General features: G+C 31.3%; 2 protein-coding genes across 3 annotated transcripts; one reads left to right on the top strand and one right to left on the bottom strand.

Annotated features, from left to right (window-relative positions):
* Positions 1-484: 484 nt before the first annotated feature.
* On the top strand, positions 485-4441 carry LOC122598490. 2 transcript variants are annotated; one of them, XR_006323635.1, is made up of 5 exons: positions 485-602; positions 737-954; positions 1051-1766; positions 2713-2783; positions 4285-4441. XR_006323635.1 is itself a non-coding variant. In XM_043771084.1 (4 exons), exons 2-4 carry the CDS (start codon positions 796-798, stop codon positions 1434-1436), a joined length of 417 nt encoding a protein of 138 aa, XP_043627019.1. In that variant the 5' UTR covers positions 485-602; positions 737-795; the 3' UTR covers positions 1437-1979. The 2 variants fall into 2 exon arrangements, 1 of the variants encoding a protein (XP_043627019.1); XM_043771084.1 differs by lacking the exons at positions 2713-2783; positions 4285-4441 and having other exon boundaries at positions 1051-1182; positions 1311-1979.
* Positions 4442-9040: 4599 nt separating this feature from the next.
* On the bottom strand, positions 9041-16547 carry LOC122598109 (NDR1/HIN1-like protein 10). The gene is made up of 2 exons (XM_043770713.1): positions 15737-16547; positions 9041-9471 (listed from the first exon to the last, which is right to left on the bottom strand). The coding sequence occupies exons 1-2, from the start codon at positions 16394-16396 to the stop codon at positions 9385-9387; spliced, it is 747 nt and encodes a 248-aa protein (XP_043626648.1). The 5' UTR covers positions 16397-16547; the 3' UTR covers positions 9041-9384.
* Between the last annotated feature and the right edge of the window lie 1133 nt (positions 16548-17680).

The raw sequence follows: 17680 nt of genomic DNA, 5'->3' as shown, positions 1-17680 counted from the left end.
ACCCATGGATCAAAAGTTCAGTGACAGTGAATTTATTGTCTTTGACGACGACGACTTGCCTCCCTTTCCCATAAAAACACCATGCATTCATCGAATACGAGACAAGTCCATGAAAGAACCTCGTCAGCTCCCAGAGAAGTGATCAGTTATTACTCACTACACATCCCTCCCTGCATTGAACCTTTTGACCTTAAATAGCGGATGGCCTGGCCGGGTTGGGTACTTGTACTTGGGTTAATTACTGGTCACGAACACTTTTGGTATTAAACTGACCCTACATAATAATCTCGATCATGAACATTATTCATAAGCGGGACAAGTGAATATGAGGCTGTTTGCGCACCCAAATTTCCGTGTTTGATTAAATGCCCTCAACCAGCATTCCATACATATCTTTGTATCGCCAGTAAACGGGTTGAAATTTTCACTAGAAGTTCTTAATCTTTTTTATTTAGTTTTATTTTTGTTTGATTACCAGATTCGAACAACTTTCAGAGCTTTTCTTAACTATGCTACTTTCTCTGGCGATGCTTGATGACCAGGAGGGTTTACCTATATACGATAACTTATGCCTCCATGTTAATATACGCATATATAGGAAGGTATAGTAGGGGCCGGCCAGCTTTTTTTACTGTTTTTTCTTATTTACTGTTTTTTTGAACAATTGTTTTGAAGTCTTTTTTTTGAAACTTTACATTCTAACTACATCTTATATGTGGTTATCTTTATTTTTCAGGCAGCTCACCTATGACGATCTTGCACTGATGGAGTTAATTTATCCTGAGGCCGTTCAGAATGATAAAATCTATCTATACAATCCTGATACTCTCTGCATGGACCCACACTACATTGCGTTATGACGTTGTGGCTGGGCACACTGAATGCTCTGATATTGTAGCTCTTTCTAGGGAATTTGACTCTAGGCTATTCAAGCACTTCGATTATTACGGAGAGGTAATTATATTATTATTGGTGGATAATTAACCATTGACCAGCACCCTTTGTGTTTTGACCTTTACCATAAATTAACCTATTTTAACCCAAACACAGGATATTGATGTGCCTGGGGCTGTACTTCCGTACCCTTTTAACACAAGACAGAACACAGTTATTCGAATGAATTCTAAAGTGCACTCATCAAATGAGGAACTACGAGATATTTGTCAACCCTTCCCAGAAGAAGTAAGTGGCTAGTACCCTCTATAACAGGTTACTTTAATTCTCTACCAATTAGGTCATAACTGTATCAGGATCGTGATAATCGAGATTATATATGGTCACATATTATGCTTACATGTCATGATCAATAGGTTTGTGATTTGCCTAACCCTGAACTTTCGAAGCTGTATAACAAATGGAAGATCACAGATTCTCCAGATCTTTTTTCCGTAGACTCGTTAAGGAAGGAACTACCAAGTCTCGATGAATTAAGCTGAGCTACTTAATGCATTCCATATGCGTCCATCTTTTGTGAATCAGTTTGTCAGACAAGGATAAAGAATCTTCAAAGATGGAACTCTTATACCGTCTCTTGTTTTACCATCCCCACTAATTAGATCTGATACAACCGTTGATGAAGGACCTCCTTTTGGCACTGAACATAACAAGCTTAATAGCATGTTTAGTCAGAATTCAATGAAAAGCAATTTGCTTGCCAAGAGGTTCTCGGATATCTCAATTACTGATGATGAAGGTGTATTACTTGCGGGGGAATCCAGTACTTTCGCCGCTGGTCCTTCTTCAAAGACTTCTTTTTAGCTTTCTGTGTAAGCGATGATTTTGAGATCAATATCGAATTCTTTGATGCTTTAGTATTGACATGGTACATGCGGACACTTAGTATGGAACTGTACGTTGGGTAATCTAAAAATCTATAAAAACAAGCTAAAAGATCATCTGAAAAGGTTGGGAAGTGGCTGAAAGTCTATTACATGCCTGCATCATGCTATAATTTTTTATTAATTAATACTAAAAACTATTTCCTGTCATCCTTGTCGAAACTTATTTTGCCATTTCTCCTCTGTGCTACTGTGATAGTGGGGTTGTGATTCTTGGTACCACTTTTACACGCTCCTAACAACACTCTTTTCACTGATTGGTGGAGGATAATATATTTTTAGGAGTTTGTATGCAATAGAAGCACACTTTGGAAATTCTTACCCATTTGACCTCTTTATTTTTTAAGCTGTTACTTCTCTTATGGTTTTCATTAGATTCACCAAAAACCAAAGGTTGCCGAAATTGATCCATTTACAAGACGTTGGGCCGAAAAGCCACCTTTACTAAAATGCATGCTTGATTATTTCAGAAGCTTAATTCTGCAGTAATCTACTTTGAAGCAAATAATTTTGAAGGTTGTTTAATACTTGATGTAGTGATTAGTTATAAGCAGTGGGTCGAGTACCTGAAAATCAAGTGTTAAGTTCATATTTATGTAATAGTGTCATTGTCCTATATTTATGTTCACAAATGAGTTGATTTAGTGATTAGTTATCTGTAAGCAGTTGTTGGGTGAAAAATTAGTGTTAAATTCATAACAGGATTTGATTCCATAGTAATGTCATTGTGCTATACTGCTATCAATTATGCTCATAAATTAGTTGATTTAGTGTTTAGTTGCTTGTAAGCAGTCGTTGGTTGATAGACGAGTGTAGTAGTGACGTGCTGCTGTTAATTATGGTCACAAACTAACATGCTTCTTGCCTTCATTAGCATCAGCAAAGGTTTAGAACTCAAGTCCATCTCTGAAAAGCTTACGTGATTGTGCAACCAAGATGCTCAAGGTTGGTTATCAATATATGTGTTTGTTTTTACTTGAAGGTGGGCCAATATGGGTGGGATGGTTCACGGGTCAAAAATATTGGTTGACCTAAAACACTAGGGAGAATTTTGAGGAATTGAACATACTTGGAATTTTTTCCTTAAGTACTTTTTTTCGTTCTATGTAGTTTATCGTTTTATTACTTTTCGTTCTCGTCATTAATTTTTGGCTAAATTCATCCCCGTGGTTTGCATTTCGTCCTTGGATTCGTTAACCTATGGGCATTTATGTCTTTTCATCCATCTTAAGTGCAAAATTTGTCCTTATAATTTGTCGTTTTTGCATTTTTCATCCTTAACTTTAACAAACCTCCAAACAAGAATTTAATTAAAAACCAAAACAAACTCAAATCAAAAACCTATATATACATACATATGAAGATGTAATTTAACACCGGCGGTAAGACTAATTAATTTTATTTATTTATTTTATAAAACTGTTATAAAAATTACTATAATTTGACTAAATTGTCAAAATATAATTATTACCACTCAAAAATAATATCAAATAAGTACTTTATTATAAAATATAAGTTTTAAAGTTCATAAATAAAAAAAATAACATTAAAATATTATAAAGATAATTTTTTTAAAAACTTCAAAAAATAAAAAATGAGAATACCGGAACGATAATAACGAAAAATATAAAAAATTCCAGAAATAGTTGTACCGGAGTACCACCCCAATACCGGTATTGCCGGTAACACCAACCGGTATAAACATGTATTTAAAACATTATATGTACGTGTTTGCATTTGAATGTGATTGAGTAGATTCTCAATTATATATGTATATATCGGTTCTTGTTTTGTTTGGATAAGTTGTTACCATTTTTATTTTATTTTTGTTAACGGAGAGGATGAAAAATGCAAAAACAAAAAACCACAGGGACGATTTTTGCACTTAAATAGGTGAAAAGACAAAAATGCCCCTCACGTGACTTGCATGTGAAGGGTTAACGGCAAAGTCATAACGGCAGGGACGAAATGCAAACCACGGGGATGATTTTAGCCAAAAATTAACGGCAAAAACAAAAAGTGATCAAATGATAAACCATAGGGACGAAAAAAGTACGTAACTCTTTTTCTTTTCACAAGTAAAATGGGCCATTTACAAGTAAATTGTGTTCAAATGGATTCTAACAAAGTATATAGCCATATCAGTCTCTGAATATATATATATATATATATATATATATATATATATATATATATATATATATATATATTAAGAGGGAAGGGAATATGTGACTATCATGTAGTTAAGTTTGGATATGGAACCCCTCACATGCTATTTTTTTATACCATTAAAATCATGGGGGCCATGTGATTTATTAATTTTATAACAAATATTAAAATATTGATATGTGAGGGGATCTAGACCTAAGCTTGGGTACATGATAGTCATATATTCACTTTTCCCATATATTAATACTAATTTTTAAGTTGTATTTGATTTTTACAGGTTACTACAACTGGTTTCTGGGTTTTATCTACAAGTTATCATGTGTGGCTTTGAATTGCTTTTAAGAGAGCTTCTAGGAAACTTTTATGCAACAATGCTATGAAGTTTGGTAGTCTATTTTGTTTCTAGTAATTCTTGCATAATTATTAATGAGTTTTCTTGCATAATTATTAATGAGTTTTCTTGGCTGAATAGTGTAAAAGTATTTGCCAAAATCTTGTGTATTTTATGCAAAACATGCATGTAGGAAGTCTCTCTGTTGTGTTTTAAGCATATTACTCATAATATATGATCATAAACAACCATCAGAACTAAACTAATATATTCAGATATAGAACCTATAACAATATGAAGAACTCATCAACCATGGATCTATGACAAACAGTAAACACAATCCAACATGTCTAACAAATAAAATAAGATGACTAAACGTCTACATGATCACATCGATCCAAACAAGTATTTAGCCTACTAGCCTGACATTTTTAGAGGAATAACAAAGTCTGAAAAGATGAAAGACATTGTTTACCAACTATAAAGTAAAATAATAGTATAGATCTAGGTTGATGATGAAGGTTAAAAGGTGTTAGAAATCTGCAAAATTCGACCTAGTGTTTGTAGTAGTTGACTAGGGCTGCTGATCTGCTCTCTCTTGGGGTTTTGAGGGTTTCTTGTTGTATATATAGGCGGAAATTCGTAACCAGACTTGGGCCGCCTAACGGTGCTAGAGATGGGCTCTCTCTTAAGTTGAATGTTAAAAATCAAACATGAATTTACTTAATAAGTGACTAGATTAAACCCGCACGTTGTGCGGTACTGACTGAGAACATAAATAAAAAATACAATAACAGATAGTTAAATTATTATTCATACTTTATGATAATATTAAAATTTGTCAGATTACGACTGATTCAAATAATAAAATTATAGTTTATGAATATATGATATACGTCAAATATGTTAAAGCATGACTAATTATAAGTATACATATTTATAAATCATAAAAAAAATGTATAATATATATTCATTAAATATAAATATAATAAATACTTTCAAAAAGAAAAACATAATATAATAAAAAATCTCATTGTAAAAACAAAAATTATTGTTGAATTAATAAAAAAAAATTAGTATCTACCAATATACTAAAACATGATTGATCTATTTTTTAAGTAATAATTGGCTCATTCTTTAAAAGACACGTGTCTGTTTTAGATTTTTAATTTGAAGTTACCTTATAACTATCAAATACAAACAATATCTATATAAATATTAAAACAGTAGGAATCCTAGCCTTTTAAGTCATCCTCCTTAAATCAAAGATATGCTTAAATGTTGCCACATAAGATTTATCCTATGTGCCATCTCCATGTTTTTTTTTTTAAATTATCAATCTTTTTTTTTTATAGAAAATATAGTATAAATTAGAATATAGAAACTATAAAATTAGATATATCATATATGAAAAACAATATATTTATGGGATTGATCAATATTAATTTGGCAAGAATATTACAAATCCACAAATTCTTACATACCCTTTATTATTATTATTGTTGTTATTATTATTTATTTATTTTTATTTTTATTTTAAATAAAATCGTCACTTTGTACGTACGATTACAAATTCTATATTATTAAATCCTTATATTTGTTAGAATTGTACGTACGATTACAAAATTCATTTGTTATTGATTCCATTTGTATGTATTTAGGATGAATGGTAATATAATCTAATCACATTTGTAATTCTATAAAAGGGGTTTTTTTTAAGTTTTATTTTGTGTATGTATATAATTGTTATTTAACAAATAGTTAAACATTCATCAAGCTCTATGTAGTCAAAAGATTCAATCATCATGATGTGGAAATAATATACTCTATATGAACTAATAGACGATAATAGATGTATCAAAATAGGTTGGTTCAGAGTCCAGACATCTTCACCTAATTCTTGATCATATACTCTGGACACTCTAATAAATCGAATTCGTGTGTTTCAACTTTACATATAGGTCTACACTACACTTCATTGTTTTGTTTTGTTGACCTAATTGTATGTCGCGAGTATTCGACCAACTATAACAATTCTTTAAAGTATAGCTAAAATCCTCAATGCCAAATTTCAACCTGAATTTAGGTCTATTTGTATGTTAAAACATAATGCATGGAGTTCACATTACATAATCTATCATCCAAGGATTAAAGGTCACTATATTTTTCATGTTTCATAATATAGTTTATTATTATATTGCTTTAAAAAAAATCCGCACATCGTGCGGGTAAAAGACCTAGTTAAGTAATATATATTTATCAAAGTATATATATCTAGCTATATGTCGTAATGGAATATACATCTACATATTTGGAATCAATCAAGTATTAGTATATCTATCAATCTATCTATATTTTATCTATCTATATCTATATTTTAGTACTAAAATTTTATTTCTTCTGAACGGCATTTTAATAATAATATATTTAAATTACATTAGTGAAGATCTATAATTTATTTATAATAATAAATAGGGCTAATTGTTTGAAAAATACTATAACTTTGACACTTTTGCTTTTGTGAGGCTCCAACAAAAAAATTCTATTTGAGGGCATAAAACCGGATAAAATTACTATAGTGAGGCTCCGTACAAGTAGACAGTTAAAAAAGTATTTGTAAATCATTTTTGTTTATTTTAAAGTCTTGTATTTCTTACATGGATATTCCATGTCACTTATTTAAGTAAATATCTGATTATATAATGCCACATAAATTACCAACTAAGATACCATGTAAATCTTCTTCCTGACAAGCAAACACCATTATAGCAATACTATTAGGAAAACAAATATAAATAAAAACATATAGATCTGAAAACGTGAAGTTGAAACACCATCGCCAAACATCATAAAAACTCATGCATATCTATTTGTGAGGCTCCAACAAATATAGATACGAACATACACTTATATCTATACAAAATTACAAAATACTGTATATGCATACGTATAGATATTTCTGTAGATACGAACATATATATCTGAAAATGTAAATCGAAAAACTTTGGAATCGAAAAACTTTCTACTGGATCGGGTTCAGCACGATCACCGCCTCCAAATCCGGATTCAAGTCAACGGGAAGCTTGTGTGTAGATCGGAAAAAACGTATCCAAGAAAAAGAAGTTAAGAAAAACTTTCAGGGGTCAACATCAAAGGCTCCGGTGTCACTCCTCCGCCTTCACCGCCTAGATCCGACCACCTTACTGCTGGTCAACCACAATCGAAACACCCTAAACATGCTGCTTTACACCCGTCGCCGCCTAATTCTAACTAATTCTGCCATCACCATAAGCCTGAACGCCGCCGTTACCATCTACGCTGTCATTGTCATTCAACTCCACCGTTGTCACCGAAAAAAAACGAGCAGGTTGTTCATTTGTGTGATTTCTTTATTAAATTTTTTTTCTTCTTCATTTATTATCGTTTTCATTATATGAAAATGGGAAAATTTGTGACTTTGATTTCTTGAGATGTAAAGAGATGGGAATCTAAATTGAGAATTTATGTGTGATGAAAGTATATCCATACATGAATTTTGTATATCAGAGTTGTCGATTGATCTTTATATAGATTGGATTAAATTACATACATCTATCTTTGTGATTGCGTATAGTATAGTATCTATATCTATACATCTATATATATATATATGTGTTGATGTTACTGGTCAGTTTGTGTATCTATATAATGCTTATATATTTGGTAGATGATTTGTAAAAAAAAAAACTATGACCGGTAAAAAAAAAAAGAAAAAAGGTCCGTGTTAGCATAAGCAGGTCATAATCCCATTATAGTAATTTTATCCAGTTTTAGACCTTTAAATAGAACTTTTATTTGTTGGAGCCTCACAATAACAAAAGTGTTAAAGTTAAAGTACTTCCTAAACAATTAACCCAAATAAATAACAAGACAAAAACCTATACAGTTAACAAAGTGTATTTACATATGTACATGATCGTCAATAAGATGAGTTTCTTTGTTTTGATCATACAATATTTTTTATATTTGTTATATTTCATAAGACGACTTATTATTGTATTTCATATTTTAGTAATTCGTTATTTGTTTGATAGCTTATTTGCCATGTACAAACAACTATGTTTTTTTCATACGGAGTAAAAAAAAAATCACATCCTCATCGAAAGATACTACCCAAACACTAAAAACATCTAGCATAAATTTTTATTTTGTTTTAATAAATTGGAAACAAAATGAATAAAATGAATTTTTTTTATTAACTTACACAATAAATATTGTAAAATAAATTATGAATACCGTGCATCACGCACGGATATTAGGACTAATAATATATATAAACATCTTTGTACTCATATATAAAATAGAAAAAAATAAATATTAATAATTAGGATTATGATTTAAATTGATGATTAAGATGATACATGACAATATAAATATAGCACTTTAAATAAATAAATAAAAATGAGAATTCATTAAGAGATTAAGTGATATATGTGTTAAAATAAATTAAACTATTAAAATAATACTACATATCCACCAACCGTTCATTAAGAGATTTATTACATATATAATTGTTTTTTTACTTTTTACTTTTTTATTATTAGTTAATGATGATTAGAATAAAGAATAATTTTTAAAGAAATGCTTAAAATTAGAGTATTAATGTAAGTTTGACACATAATGAAAAATCTTATATGACATTCTCTCACAATTGTCAACTAATAAAAAATTATTCTCTCTTAGTTAGATAAAAAAATAATATAGTATAAAAGTATGAATATACATAGAATAAAATTGTGGGCTAAAATCAGCCAATTCGGCATGGGATCCCAATTAGTTTAGTGCTTTAATATTTCTAAAATTTTGTGATAAGAAAAGTGAAAATATTCCTTAATAATTAAGAAAAGAAAAATTAATTTGAATCTTTTCTTTTCTTTAATAGCTTCCAACTGGGTGTTGATGACTCCACTATAATTTGCACCTAAAGAAAAGAGAACCGATTTGGAATGGTTTGAACATCATTAAGTTTACTCTAATTTGGTCCTGGTGAGACTTGGTGAGACTTGGTCATAGTTGCAAACCATCAAATCCACATTGCTTGTAAATAAGAGACTGCTTTTTGGGGCTAATTGCTATTGTGCAATCTATCGAGACCTGCAAGCATGCATTTTTCACATTATTCAAGTTAGGTTGGTCGATTATATAATGCTATTGACCACTACATTGCAATTTTATAAGTCTATACATACATATGTGTATATGTGTATATAGTAGTAATTTGTTTAGAACGATAACTACACAATTCACACAACATAAATTTCACACGTAATTATATAAAATGTCAACCAAAGAACTAGATTATAATCTAAAAATACGTCATCACACATATCACTAGAGCTAAAGTCTATATAGTAGTCATTTTTTAGAATCAAACCGGACACCCGTTGGAGTTATGGTTGTATGTTTTGCTTGCAGAGTAAAAACGGGCTAATGGAACTTAATCTCTCTTTTTTTTTTCAATCTCTTTCTCTCTTCTATTATTGTTGTAAAAGGATATGTGGCTGCCCAAAACAGTCAATGGACTTAGATTTTGGGCCTTATTTGACGGGCTTTTTTCATGGGCTAAGTAAAACAAACCCAGAACACTACTCTCAAAAACAAATTTCATCGCCTTTGTGTCTGTTTGGCAAGGGGCTTTTAAGGGCTTTTAAGAGCTTAAAAGCCCCGAGCTTTTAAATATAAGCTCATTAGCCCTGTTTGGAAACGCATTCGAATTTAAAAGCCCTGGCCCCAAAAAGCTCCTAAAAGTCCCGAAAGGTCTTTAAAATAAAAGCTCGTAGGAAGAGAGTTGAAAAAAAAGCCCCAGCACCTAGCCCCAACCTCAAGCTTTGTCTCCTCGAATCTTACCCCAATTGTATCATTTTTGTTGCCTCATTTAATCCTCTTCCAATGGTCTGATACTGTTCTCGATCTTGGGTCTGGTCTTGTGATGTTGAATCAACTCGCACACAAGGCTCCTAGTCTCCAACCTAGAAACCCTTCTTGGCAATTAATGATTTTCCCTCAAGTGTGACAAATATGATGTGTCTGTTCCCATAATGCCATCGCCTTCGCCTCCAGAAATCACTGACTAATCCCCCATGTTACCATCCTAAATCGGAACCTAAGTAACCCTTTACCCTCTACCTTGGTGTCCAATCAATCGCCTGATAAATTGGCTCCCATGGTGATCAATATTAACTCCTCTAGACTTTCTTTCAATTGTGGTGGAATCTCCCCCAAGGCCCCAATGGAACGGCTGATTCTATTATTTGTTGGGCCGATGAACACCACATAGAGGCCCGTTTCAATACAGTCATACTTTGGCCCATTTGCATAAATAGAAATAACACCTACTTTCACAACTCCAAGACTAAGCCGGAAAGCATCTTCAATCAGTCAATGCTCGTGTCATGAATTTATTTCATCTTTTTTTTTCAAGGTAAATACTACTTTGTAATACACCACACATTCCTAAGACAGAACTCGAACTTACGACTTTATAGTTGGTGAGTCAACTCGGATACTACTGCTACACTACAAATAAAGTTATCGTTATACCTAAGAAAGACAAGTATCCTTGTTGCCCCTACTAAAGTTACTTTGGATCCTGAGATCCTCTAAGAATAGCTTATTTTCAAAGTTAGATCAATTATACCTTTTTTATTTATTATAAAAAAGTTAAAGGTATTATACGAGGCATCCTATGCTCAAACATTTAAAAATGCACCACTTTTACTAGCTACTAGTTTCTACTCTAGTTTATTACGTGCAAAAGTAGCTTACAAGTTACAGTTTTGCAAAGTTTGATTGCACGCAATAAGTGATTAAAAGCTCTGAATAACATATATGAGGAAATTAGCAAGCAAGCATACAAAATTGTAATATATGAATATATCGCAAGTTCAAAATAGAACATATGAATTATTGGAAAGAATACACACGCCACCCACTCCCAATGATTGCGGTGACAAATTTACAGTCATGTGACAATGGGCCCACCATCACTTAACCTATATATGAGGAAACATTCCTCACTCTACACACTGCTATATGTACACATTATTCCACTTAGAAATTGTAAAAAGTTGTCTATTTTAAGAATTGATATTTGTTTCTCTAGTCGACCAAAGTTCAGAGACTAATCAAATTGTACGAGAAAATCAATTAATCTAGCAAAAAAGAAAAAGAAAAAAAAGTTTGAGCAAAACCGGGGAAAGAGTAGTTCTCATTTTTGAACTCCTTTAAACACATGACAGATCTAAAGATCGATAAAAAGATATAAAATATAAGATATACACGTTTGATATATTCAATGGATCGATTTAGCCCAATTTTAAGCACATATTTCTAAAATCTAAACTTAGTAGTACAGATAATTTGTTATTATCATGGTCTTTAGTTTTTTGTATCCGTATAAGGTGTATCTTTATATATGGGCGGAGTGGAGGCAAATTTGGAGTATACTTTTTCATGGGATTTAGTTAATATCTATAATTTATACATAAGTAAGTACCTCATTCGGGTTTGTTTATATACTAGAAAATTTTGGACCCCGCGTTGTGGGGTCTCAATTCCTTTGTTAAAACGGTTCGTTATTTTAGTATATATGCCGTGAATTTTCGACAGCTTAATAGAAATAATTTTGTCATTAATATGTTTGTTTAAAAGTATGTAAGAAAACAAAACGTAACCCGTAGTAGAAACCTGAATGAGATGTGATATGACAAAAATATTAATATATTAATTCAGATATCAGGTGGATGCGATATAGCAAAATGCAAGTAGTGGTACGGTGTGTATCACAATAAGGTTGAATGACAATTAAAAAGTGTGAAAAAAACAAAAGAAGTAACCCGTAATAAAAAATCTGAAAACGAAAAACAAAATTAAAAAAGAAAAAGACGTGACAAAATCCGAACAGGATGCAATGTGGCAAAATCCAAAATATAGGAAACGTGCGATGTGTCACTTTATAGCCGATGCGACGTGTCAAGTTTTAATAAGCATGGTGACTATTGATAACCATGCCAAAAAAAACGAAAGAAAAAACTCAAAATGAGATCCGTAATGTCAGAATCTAAATAGTAATGTGGGGTATATGATGAACCAATAAAAGAGATCATATACGCAAAAAAAAAGGTATCAAAAAACCAAGAAAAACCAAAAGATAAATAACCTTAACGAAAATAGAAATAACAAAGGAAAAAATAAATTTTGTGTAAAAGTTTCCAATATATTAATTCAGAACACAAAAGCCAAAAAACTATGATGAACACCAAGAAAAAACCCCAAACGGGATCCAAAATGACAAAATCTAAATAGTGATGGGGGGTATACGATGAACCAATAGAAAGAAAACACAAAAGCAAAAAAACTATGTAATAAACCAACAAAAACCGAAAGAAAAATAACCTTAACGGGATCCGATATAGCAAAATCCGAAAAAACGCGGGGTATAAGTGGACCAATAGAAAGAAAACACAAAAGCAAAAAAACTATGTAGGAAACCAAGAAAAACCGGAAAAAAAAATAACCTTAACGAAATCCGATATGACAAAATCTGGAAAAAACACAAGATACAGGCGAGACCAATAGAACAGCGCCACATGACATGTGACACTGTTCACCATTAATGATATAGTAATTAGAAACCACATGTTGTCACATAATCTGATTTTACCTAACATGTTCTTTTATGGTGCCCGAAAGTTATCGAAAACTAGGTACTTGTTGCTAACATTATTTTTGCAATTGACCTACCACTACATGTCCTGCCTACAATTATCCATCAATAATTAATATATATATATATATACATATATAGGGTAGAGATCCAGAGAGAAGCTTTTTAAAGAGAGAAAAGAGAGAAGATCCGTTTTTTATTTGTTTTAGCTTGTTTTTTTGATATTTTTTCACTTGTTTCATTCTTTTTTTAATTAACTGAATCCATAAAAATATTTTTTAAAAAATTAGAAAAAAAAAAAATCTAACCCGAGTTAGTGAGTTATACATGTAAGGGTACGGTACGGGCTTCGCCCTTAAGGATATTAATAAAGGGTAGCTGGTGGGAGTGATAGGTCATTAAGGATGATAGGTCATAGGGGGTGATCGGTGATAGGGTGATCTACCTAACGGGTTTTGCCCTTAGCTATCATGGCTCCGTCATATTCTGAGAAGCTTCGCCTATAGCTTACGGGTTACGCCCTTTGGAAAAAAAATATTTTAAAAAAAATTTTAAAATTTTTATATGAATTTGGTTAATTAAAGAGAGAATGAAAAAAGTGAAAAACGGTAAAAAAGTTAAAGAAAAGAAGCTAAAAAAAATAAAAAACGAACATTTGCTCCTTTCTCTCCTTAAGATATCTTCTTATTTGATCTCTATCCTATATATATATATATATTATATGTTAATGTGAAAATATATACTTTTCGTGTCCCATCATAATTGTGTTGTACTTTAAATATTTAAAGTTTTTATTTAAAAATTTTGACCTTAAATATATTTTTCGTATTATATAAAACTTACTAGTCCTAATACCCGTACGATGTACGGTAGCTATATAGATTGTATCATAAAGAAATTCAAATATGCCTCATACATAATTGGTGAGTATAAAATAAATTGTGGTTAAAGTAAACCAATTATCAAAGCTAAGTTATAATAAACAGTAATGATAAATATAATACTCGTATATGTTTAGTTAGAGTTTTGGATTTACTTTAAATATTTACAATCACATCAAAATCGAAACTTGTAAGCATAGTAGACGACGGCAAACATCCTTGTGCTTTCGGATTGTAACTCAAAATTTTGAAATGTTAAGTAATATAAGTAAATATGAGTTGAAGAATTGAGAAAAAAAAAAGACAAATTTATTAATAAGAAAACGATCAATCAAATAATATTATATTGTGTTTTGTATCTATAAACCAAAAGTTAAAGTTTAATTTTAAGTCTAATAAGGCAATTGAATCCATATACAATAAAAAATGCTAACTTAATAAAATAAATAAACTAAAAAGACACGTGTCGATAAAGGATTATGTCACATGTTATTACAAAAATATGTCAATCATGTTTTGGTTTATTGGTAGATTTATCGTAGTCATGTTGTAAATTTACTTATGTTATTTTTTCTCTTTCCAAAGCCGTAAATATTTGGAGGATATGTAAATAAATCGTAATAATGGGTATCCTAATGTAAGTAATATTGAAATTTATTTAAATATGTAAACAATAATATATTAATTATTAAAGATTAGTATTTGATATTAATAAGGTAACTTGAAATTGGGAAATCAAAAAAACACTTGTCGCCTAAAGAATAAGCCAAATGTCGATTGAAAAATCTTTAATCATGTTTTAGTTTATTGGTAGATAAGAAGCCCTTAATGTCGTCTTTCACTGGTTTTGAGTTTTAATACTGTCTTCGACGGTGTATAAAAAACATTGAGATATAGAAAATTATAAAATGTCAAAGTTGAAAAGATTAAATTTTAAAAATTTAGAACACGCCACTTTTAGTGTGAGGGAGAGGTGTTAATTTTTCCATTATTATTATAAAGAGTTTACATGGTCCAAGGGAGATACTGTAAACCAAAACCCCTACAAAGATACTAAGAACTTATAAACACTAGTCGATTATACAGATAAATCTTAAAATAAAAACTATAGTACAAATAAGAACTAGATAAGGAACCAATTAACAACTAATTTGCATGCACTTGTCAAATGATTAATAGCCGGGATAATTAAACCACATTTAACATCATGTACCAATGGGAATGGGAAGGGAAGATGATCGGATAGGTCAGTGTTCCATCAATAATCCTAATTTGTCGTAAAAAAAAATAAGTGACGTGTACCAGTACCACTAACTTACAAATGTAGAGTTGTATCATATCGTAATGTATATAACTAGCTACTTAATTATTGGCTTATTATTGTGCTAATCCTACTAAATCAACGTCAGATCACAATTCATTCTGTTCTAATCTCATCACTAAAACAACAAGGTTTCAACTTTTTTAAAGCTACAATCATTAAAATAAAGACAGTTATAAAAGTTACTCGTACTAAAAGCTATGAAATTAACCTATGAACCATGATGGTATATATATCAATACATGTGTTTGATAAGACATCTATATCGATACAAATAACAAGTCAAATTAAGGGTGCTATACACAAAACATAAAACAACACACAGAAATTATTTAACAAGCGCACATTAGCAAAAAAAGGGACATTATAACATGAAAATATGAGATAGACTTTTAACAAAAAGCAATAAAGCAGAAAAGAAATAAACCAATGTAAGTAAAGTGTGTAGCCAAATTAGTAATTAAAAATTAAAAATGCTAATTATAAAATTACCTGAACAGCTGGTGAGGTTAAGCCAATGATTCGAATCTTAGCCCTTACATCACCCATGATCCGTAACTCGACCCGGTCATTCAACACGGCATCATTAACCAAATCACTAGCATCAGCTTGCAACAAATTGACCCGGTCCACAGAAACCGTGGTTTGGACTTGTCTAACACTATGTGCAGGCTGATAAAAACCCGCTACCGTCCCACGGCCCAATGGAATCCCACGGTACATTATGTTAAACGTCGATTGCTGGTATTTAATCCCAACTTTATTATCGTTTTTCGCGGTAAATAACATGCGAATTGCGAGTGATAATGATGCTGAACTTGGTGAAGAATAATAAGGAGGAGCATTATTGGAAGCTAGATTAATGTATTGGACGCCAACTTGTTGGAGATTGAATTCGGGTTTTTTTGGTTTGACAGCTAGGAAGATAACGAGGATAACGACTATAACGAGTAAGGCGAGGAAGGAAAAGAGAAGAAAAAGACAACAACAACAACCTTTGATTGAGGCTGAAGATGACGTGGTTGTTGAGTTTGGATAGTAATGTTGTTGGTTGTGGTGTCGTGTGTGTGGGTTGCGATTGTTGTAATGTGACGGTGGTGGACGGATTTGTTGATGATGGTTGCCATTGATGATAGTAGTATCGGAGGTCATAACTAATGGTGGTTTTGGGATAATTAATATATCTCCTCCCTCTGAATTATATTATATATGAATGTTTTCTAGTTTCTTTGAAAAGGGGGGAAGGAGCAAGAGGATGGAAAGTGAGTTATTTTTAGTGAAAGTTATGATGGAACGTGGAAAGAATATCTAACAACTTCTAATGACGAGACAATTTTCGGAACTCGAAGACATATTTAAAGTTTTAAGCGATCTATTTCAAATATAGAAAATATTTACTTTATAAAAGGGACTGCTTTGGAAGCAACGGGTTGAGATTTTATAATAAAATACAATTGTTTTATGAAATAGGTATATAACAAACTTTAAATGAATGTTTATAATGTGAAATAATATGACTAGCAATATAGAAAGACCACCAAAAATTTCTACACCTACAATGCCTAAATTAGTTGATTTGTATAATCTTCCATTGGATCCCATTGCTGGGATACATATTTTGGATTATTGTTCTAATCAAAGAGATGAAATAAAAAGAAAATATTGGGTTAGTGGACCATGTCAACCATGTGGTCATACATTCCCAATGAGAATTATAGGGAATAAGAAAAGACGTTTTTATGTGGAGTGGTTTGGGAAGTATAGTAATTGGTTAGACTATATTATGTTCATGGCCAAGTAAGTTTTTTTTTTGCCCCTTCTCACTTAAATATCTGGATCTGCCATTGCGGGTGATTGTAGGTATGGTCTCCACGGTAGACGTGCAGATTATCGTGGAGCACTCTTTCGATACGCCAAAACCGATGCGAGTGGGAGAATCAATGTGGAAGAAGCGAGGATTAGTCGCCTGTCCCAGAATGGAATGGGATGGAATAGAAAAAACAGAAGTGCGTGCAGTTAAGAAGATTGGCTGCAATTTGAGGGGCAGAAAAAATGAGGATTTTCATTCCTTAAACCTATTCGTGTTATGTGTCCACATCATGGTCAAAGACATATACTTAAATGTTAATCACATGATCACAAGTTTGTTTATATTTTAATTCTTAGTTATCTTTATAATAATGTTATATTATGAGTACAACTAGTTTTAAAAAAATATATAATAGTGGAATTGTAATAGCATGTGTCTTATGAAATGACTACGACAAACAATTCCATAAATGTGTCTTAACTAATAATCACAGTGACGAACCTGTGATTACTGTATTATAACTTGCAAAGTATAACACTTAAAACCGTATATCTTTAAAATTATAAGCATTTATGAATTAAATGTATGAAATCTAATATTAATAATATCGTAACACGGGTCTAATA

The sequence above is a fragment of the Erigeron canadensis genome, chromosome 4 (assembly GCF_010389155.1).
Source record: "Erigeron canadensis isolate Cc75 chromosome 4, C_canadensis_v1, whole genome shotgun sequence".
Lineage (NCBI taxonomy): Eukaryota > Viridiplantae > Streptophyta > Magnoliopsida > Asterales > Asteraceae > Erigeron > Erigeron canadensis.
This window is presented reverse-complemented; position numbering and strand designations above follow the sequence as displayed.

Bases quoted from the DNA above. Each gene is read 5' to 3' on its own strand.
- LOC122598109 (XM_043770713.1), bottom strand. From the start codon at position 16,396: ATGACCTCCGATACTACTATCATCAATGGCAACCATCATCAACAAATC. The intron at 9,472-15,736 runs GTAATTTTATAA...GCATGCTTGCAG, and splicing joins TAACCTCACCAGCTGTTCAG to GTCTCGATAGATTGCACAAT.
- LOC122598490 (XM_043771084.1), top strand. From the start codon at position 796: ATGATAAAATCTATCTATACAATCCTGATACTCTCTGCATGGACCCAC. The intron at 955-1,050 runs GTAATTATATTA...ACCCAAACACAG, and splicing joins ACTTCGATTATTACGGAGAG to GATATTGATGTGCCTGGGGC. The intron at 1,183-1,310 runs GTAAGTGGCTAG...CATGATCAATAG, and splicing joins GTCAACCCTTCCCAGAAGAA to GTTTGTGATTTGCCTAACCC.